The 6,120-nt window shown below is 35.4% G+C and overlaps 1 protein-coding gene across 1 annotated transcript; it reads right to left on the minus strand.

The window, feature by feature from the left end:
- Nucleotides 1–606: 606 nt before the first annotated feature.
- On the minus strand, nucleotides 607–5,837 carry LOC113378293. The gene is made up of 7 exons (XM_026618829.1): nucleotides 4,177–5,837; nucleotides 2,866–3,094; nucleotides 2,500–2,793; nucleotides 1,766–1,979; nucleotides 1,471–1,688; nucleotides 1,188–1,388; nucleotides 607–1,125 (listed from the first exon to the last, which is right to left on the minus strand). The coding sequence occupies exons 1-7, from the start codon at nucleotides 5,835–5,837 to the stop codon at nucleotides 688–690; spliced, it is 3,255 nt and encodes a 1,084-aa protein (XP_026474614.1). The 3' UTR covers nucleotides 607–687.
- Nucleotides 5,838–6,120: the final 283 nt, after the last annotated feature.

The following is a 6,120-nucleotide window of genomic DNA, read 5'->3' on the forward strand; positions in this document are numbered from 1 at the left end:
ATTATGACACATAAGAATATTTACAAACCACTTAACCTCTAATTAAATCCATGTGGCCTAAACTAAATATTTATTCATCATGGCATTATATAATATTTTTTTCAACATCACCAATTAAATAAATATTATCCTGCAAAATTATTAATATTACCATGATGAATAAATATTATAGAACAGACCACATGGATTTAATTAGATTTATAATGATTTATAAATATTCTTATGTGTCATAATATTTGAGTTCACGAATACTATCACAGATGGCGCAAGAATTTACTTAATGACATATGTTAATAATGAATTACGAAACTTTTAATTGAATTGCGCACTATCTAAATGTTAATAGTAAGAGCTAAAACTATTAGAGATTTATTTTTTATTAATTTGGAAGCATTGGAGCCCTTGGGACCAAAGAAATTCGAAAATGCCCACGTTAAGGACCACCCTAAAATACAAGGTATAAATTTTCCTATAAAATTAAAATTCTTTAAAGTTTTTAAAAATAATACTGAACAAACTGAAAAAATGCCAACTTGCTGACAGTTGGATTATAAAACTATAAAATTGATAATATTAGATGAGCAATATTTTAGAATGTGCCGCAGATGAACGGAGTATTTCGCCGAAAAACAGTAATAACTAGGCGTATACTTGATGCAATAACTTCTATTTATGTCTCTTATCTTTTCAAACATAACTTTCATTTACCGTGACCAAAGAAGTATCATTATTACCATAAGCCGAAATAATCCTGGCGGTTTCTTCACAAACAGCCAAAACTTCTTTCACATTCTTCTGCTGCTGCATTTTCAACAAATCTGCAGCCAACAAAAGATACCTTTGACTTCCCAATTTAAAGCAAAACCTGGCAACTTCTCGATCTCTGCAAAATCTGGTTAAACACAAGGTTGTTGATATCAACATGCGTTCTGCTGATGCCTTTTCAGCTGGTGTGAATTTGGGGGATTCCGGACTTTTGAATGATGATAATTCCAAATTTGTTTTGGAACTGGAATTGGTGAAAAAATTGTCAGGTGTTCTTGGTAGACGTTCGGATTTTGTGCTTGATCTTGATTGGTCTGACTTGGCACGGACACTGTTTTGTAGCAAGGAACTGGAATAGTCCTAGAAAAGATAATTGACAGTTAAAATACTGGTTTAGGAGGATTTTGTATGAATTTCTTTACCATTCTCTCCGATGCTCTCATAACACCACGTCTGAAGGATGCGGATTCTTCAGGTGCTATAAATCTTCTGCATGTGTTAAGGAATGAAAATATAGCCATTATGGGTTCACTTGAATTTGCTGGGTTTTTGGAAGATGGGCAGAGTCTGCGTCTGCATTCTTGGACTGCACTCAAGTTGCAGAGCAAAGAGCTTGTCTGCTCCTGGAATAGAAAATGATTTTTAGAAAAAAAAACTCAACTGTTCGAAAATAGTCGAAACTATTTCAGTTTTCTGGTTACTAACCTGTAAGAATACCGAGCACCCTGGTCCTCGTCGCTTAACGGCTTTAAGCAATTCTGTAGCTGCTTCACACCAGGCTAAACTTTCTGTTACAGCCACGCTGTTAGGTGACATCACTTGGGTATTGTCATTAAAAGTTGACATACGAGGAAGACTTGCATTTGCCAATGCTGCAGCACACAGCAGAAGAGTTTGGCAGCACTTGGTCTCAGAGAGTAGATCTAGAATAAGAGTAGAATAACAATATCATAAATATTTAGAAAAAATAGGGAGAAGTTAAATCAGTTTTATGCCTTACCTGTTAAAGCACGTACAAGCTGCGTCTTATGTTTATTTAACTCTTGTCTCCAATCCCAATTCTGGTGCTTATTGTTCTTGTCTTTATTGATTTCAGTCTCATTAGTGACCCAAGGTCCTGTAATCTGGGTCAACACAGCACAAGCTTCTCTTCTTTCTGGTTCTGCACATCTTTTGTCCTCTAAAATATCCTGAAGAACTGACACACCACCGGCCTGGAAAATAATAGTTGAATCAAAAAATCTTGGCTTAGAATTATTGACAGATGTTTGTTTTTATCAAGAAATTTCATTTGTTAGTTTTATGTTTTCTCGACGTTTACAGTCATTCTGAATCGAATAAGACTAATGGGGCAATTCTGCCTCAACGGATCTCATAAAGGGGCGTTGTCATGGCAACGCTTTCTTCTGCTTGTTCTTGGTAGCAAAAATTATGAAAATGTCTTTCTATTTGCTGTGCGATCAAATGTATTTTACATATAAACAAAGCAAGGGAGAATGTTATGATAACTGCATCATCGAAGACTCTGTTTTAAGATTCTTCTTTGCTTTGTTTATATGTAAAATACGCCTGATAGCACAGCAAATAGATAGACATCATTTTCACTACCAAGAACAAGCATCAGAGAGCGTTGCCATGGCAATGCTATTTTATGAGCTCTATTACGGCAGAATTAACCCAGAAAAGGTTTTCTGTACGGAAAGTTGAAATATTCGTTTTTTTAGTTTTTATTACCTGACAAAACTGCCTGATACTTTGTTCAGTTTGACACAAAGTCGCCAAAACTCTCAAAGCTTTTCCAAGACTACTAGAAGGTGCCGTGAGTTGATTTTCCTCACCATTTGTATTCTGTCTTAGTGTGTATGTATGTGAGTTGACACAAACAATTAAAAGAGCTCTGATCAAACCAGCTTTAACAGCGGAGTACCCGATGGCGCCCCCATAAGCCGAACATAAAGCTCCGAGGCCTGATAAAGCGGCCGACAAGCACTGTGATGAAGGAGGTTCTTCTAAGGTGTCTGATAGTATCTGTGGATGAAAAAAAAAAATAGACTTGATTGATATTGATCACCAAGACTTTGATAAAAGTTCAAATTTTACCTCCAAATATTTCAAACATTGTTCTTCAACATGTGCCCGAACACCAGTTGCTATTCTAGCCAGATCCTCCAAATCTGTTGGTTTTCCACTGACTTTGACTGCATCACATTGTTTTAATAGTGCATTACTTGATGGTGTTGCCACATTCGATTTTACAAATGATGTCACACCTCCCAAAGCACTTTGCAATAATGGACCACTGAGTTCTGGCTTGTTTCCAATGATGCACCTGAAACAAAAAACATAGTAATAAGAAAAAAACTAGTAGTGTATGGCAAATTATTGGCCTTAAGGCAAATTGCTGCAACTTCCCGTACCGTAATGAAATATTCGAGAAATTTTAAACGTTTTCAAATATATTATCACAAATACTGTGACTTTCATTATTTTTGCTATCTTGTTATATCTGAGCTAATCAAATGTAAATTATAAATCAATTTATCTTCAGAACATTAACAATCGTCATTTCATTTCGAATTCAATTTCAAAAAAATAGTTGACTAATTTATACAAAATTGAAAAAGTGCTCCTGCATAGTCGCAGTCTAAACGCATTTGCAAATAATTCTGTGCGACATTTTCACTTATACTGTGCTTAGCTTGGCGACGTTTTCACATTTTTCAATAGTTTTCACAAAATTGGAAAAGTGGTCCAGTGTATAAACAGTCTAAACGCACTTGGGTAAACGTTTGTACCAGAGTGGCGCTTAGACTTGCTTAGTCTGGGTAATTTTTTGAATTTTTAATCCAATTACAAAAATATTTTATGGAAAATAAATAAAGTTGTAATAATTTTTTATCCTCAAAAGCAATTGTTTTGTCAATACAAGCAGAAAGTTTTTTAGATCATTTAAATCGGACGCTTAGTTCATTCAAAAACTGCCATTTTTCTCACATTTAGCTCTGTATCTTTGAAATGGCTGGACCTGCCTTCGCCAAAAACTAATCGGCATATCTCCCTATCAATAGGAATCGAATGTTTTTTAAACCATACAAATCGGTTAATCCGTGCGCCCGAAAACGTGGACGAAAAAATGCGGACATACAAAACACACACACACACATCCGTTTTGTCTGAGGTATGCCAAAATGTTCAGAAAACTTCAAAACGTCGAGAAATGAAAAAATTTTATTTACGATTTTCGACCCATTACTATAACTACCCTACGGGAAGTTAATGAATGAAATTTTGTTTTTGGAGCAACATACTATAGGGACTTTTCGGAAATTCTATAGCTAATGTAATTGGAGTAAGAAATCAGTATATCAGGGTCAAAAAAAATAATTATTATTACCACTATCTATTACTTGCCTTTGTACGTTTTCCAGTTCCTCCAAAACTCCTGCAGCATGCTCAGCTATTCTCCTCACAGCATTCACATTACTAAGTACACTTTCAACATCTTTATTGACAGATTCAGCTTTCAAATTTGACTTAAAATTGGCACTTCCACGAATAGCCTTATTTTGCAGAGCCGTCATTGCTTCTGGTTCGCAAGTGTCAGCTAATTCCCTCAACCAGCTTTTAACGCTTTCTGGTCTTTGTAAAGATTTCCGAGGTTGAGGTATTACTTCTTGTTGTATTTTAGAATTGTTACTTTTTGGTAAATTGAGGTCTTCACACACTTTTAGTGCGTTTGTATTGTTTTGTATAGCGTTTGCTGGTGTTGTCTTTTTTCCAAAAATTTTGGTGAGGAGATTTTTATCTTTTTTGATTTTTGGAGTTCGTGTTTCTTCAAAAATATTTTTATCAGCTTCTTTGTTAAATTTTGGCGTGACGTCTCCTGGTCTTTCTTCTTCGAAGATATCTTTAGGACCTGATCTGTCCGGTGTGTTTGACCTAGAACCTGTACTACTGGGTACCATATCTTTTTCACAATTAGTGCTTTTGGATTTCACCCACACCTTGCCATCCACAATTTTAATACCGACTTTATTCTCATCCTCATTTTTAGGACTGTTTTCCTTATCACTGTCTTCTGGTGCAGCATTGAATCCAGCAAGTAAATTTACTCGCCTATGCACTGCAATTTTTCTGTGACTAACTGGGGTCAATTGCTTCACTTCAGATGGTTTATACCATTTTGGTGTTGAAGTACAACTTGGAGCCAAATCACTATCACTGGATGGTAAGGTGATTTCATCGCTTAATTTTCCACCAACATTTTGATCGTATGTTCCAGCATACGGTTTTGAACTGCTCGGCAGTTGCAATTCGTAAGTTTCATTGTTATAACATTTTTTAGCATTTGCTGGTGTTGAAAATGCTGCATCAGCGATTTCAGTTTCTTGTGATTTTTTATTTGCACAGGTAACATGGCACATGTTTTCAGGCGTGGTTGTGATTTCTACAGTGTTATTGTTAGGTTCAGGTTTTTTGGAGTAAAGAATATCATAATCATCGATGCTGTTGTAGGAATTAACACTAACGGTTGTTACATTATTTGCATCACTTTCAGCAATAATTTGTGGAGTGTTTCCTAATTTTTCTGCGGACAGTGTTAAATTCAACTTGTACCTTGCACCGTTTTTATCGCTCCTTGGATTAGGCAAACTTTTATTCGCTAACCCTTGCCTTTTTTTATAAAAGTACGAATCATCCATAGCACCTTGACTGAACGTGTCAGTACGCTTTTTAGGTGACACTATTTTAGCCATGTTCAACTCATTATCTTGAATCATACTATTTCTATCGGTTTCTTCAAATAATCTGCTCTGGTATAAAGGTGAGCCTGTTAAATTCAACGAAGTTTTGTGTCCATCTGGTAGATCTTCAGACAATGTTGAAACATTGCTGAAATTTAGTTCATCAAGTTTTTCATGGAACATTTCAGGGGACAAAGATACTGTCGATTGATCAGCTGTATAACCTTCTTCATTTATTGGACCGCAACACATTTGAGAGTAATCTATGTACTCAATTTTTCTGGATATATTTTTAGGTACATGTCTATATACTTCAAAACTTGACATGTTCGACTTGGTCAAAGTATCTGCAATTAAATTATTTTTATCAAGTGTGTCATCTTTTGTTTTTGTATTGGATAAAACTTCAACGTGGCTGATATTTTTCGAATTGTCCTCGTCAGTTTGATTTTTTGTGACAGAAGGCTTGAATCCTGGTAAAGGTGACTCACCATGATCAAACTTGTAAATTAATCTGTGAACACTGTTTGTTCTGCCATCAGGACAACTTCGAACTGATAATAATTTTGGTCTACGTTGCACGTTACTGATATCAACATCTACACTTTTT

This window comes from Ctenocephalides felis, unplaced genomic scaffold (assembly GCF_003426905.1).
Source record: "Ctenocephalides felis isolate EL2017-DRISC unplaced genomic scaffold, ASM342690v1 CF-g0.4_SCAFFOLD_00845, whole genome shotgun sequence".
Taxonomy (NCBI): Eukaryota; Metazoa; Arthropoda; class Insecta; order Siphonaptera; family Pulicidae; genus Ctenocephalides; species Ctenocephalides felis.

What these genes read in the sequence shown, in the direction of transcription:
- LOC113378293 (XM_026618829.1), bottom strand. Translation starts at nt 5,837, where the DNA reads ATGTCAAGTTTTGAAGTATATAGACATGTACCTAAAAATATATCCAGA. An exon ending in GAACTGGAAAACGTACAAAG is followed by an intron (nt 3,095 to 4,176) that starts GCAAGTAATAGA and finishes TTTTTGTTTCAG; the next exon opens with GTGCATCATTGGAAACAAGC. An exon ending in GCTTGTACGTGCTTTAACAG is followed by an intron (nt 1,689 to 1,765) that starts GTAAGGCATAAA and finishes CTCTTATTCTAG; the next exon opens with ATCTACTCTCTGAGACCAAG.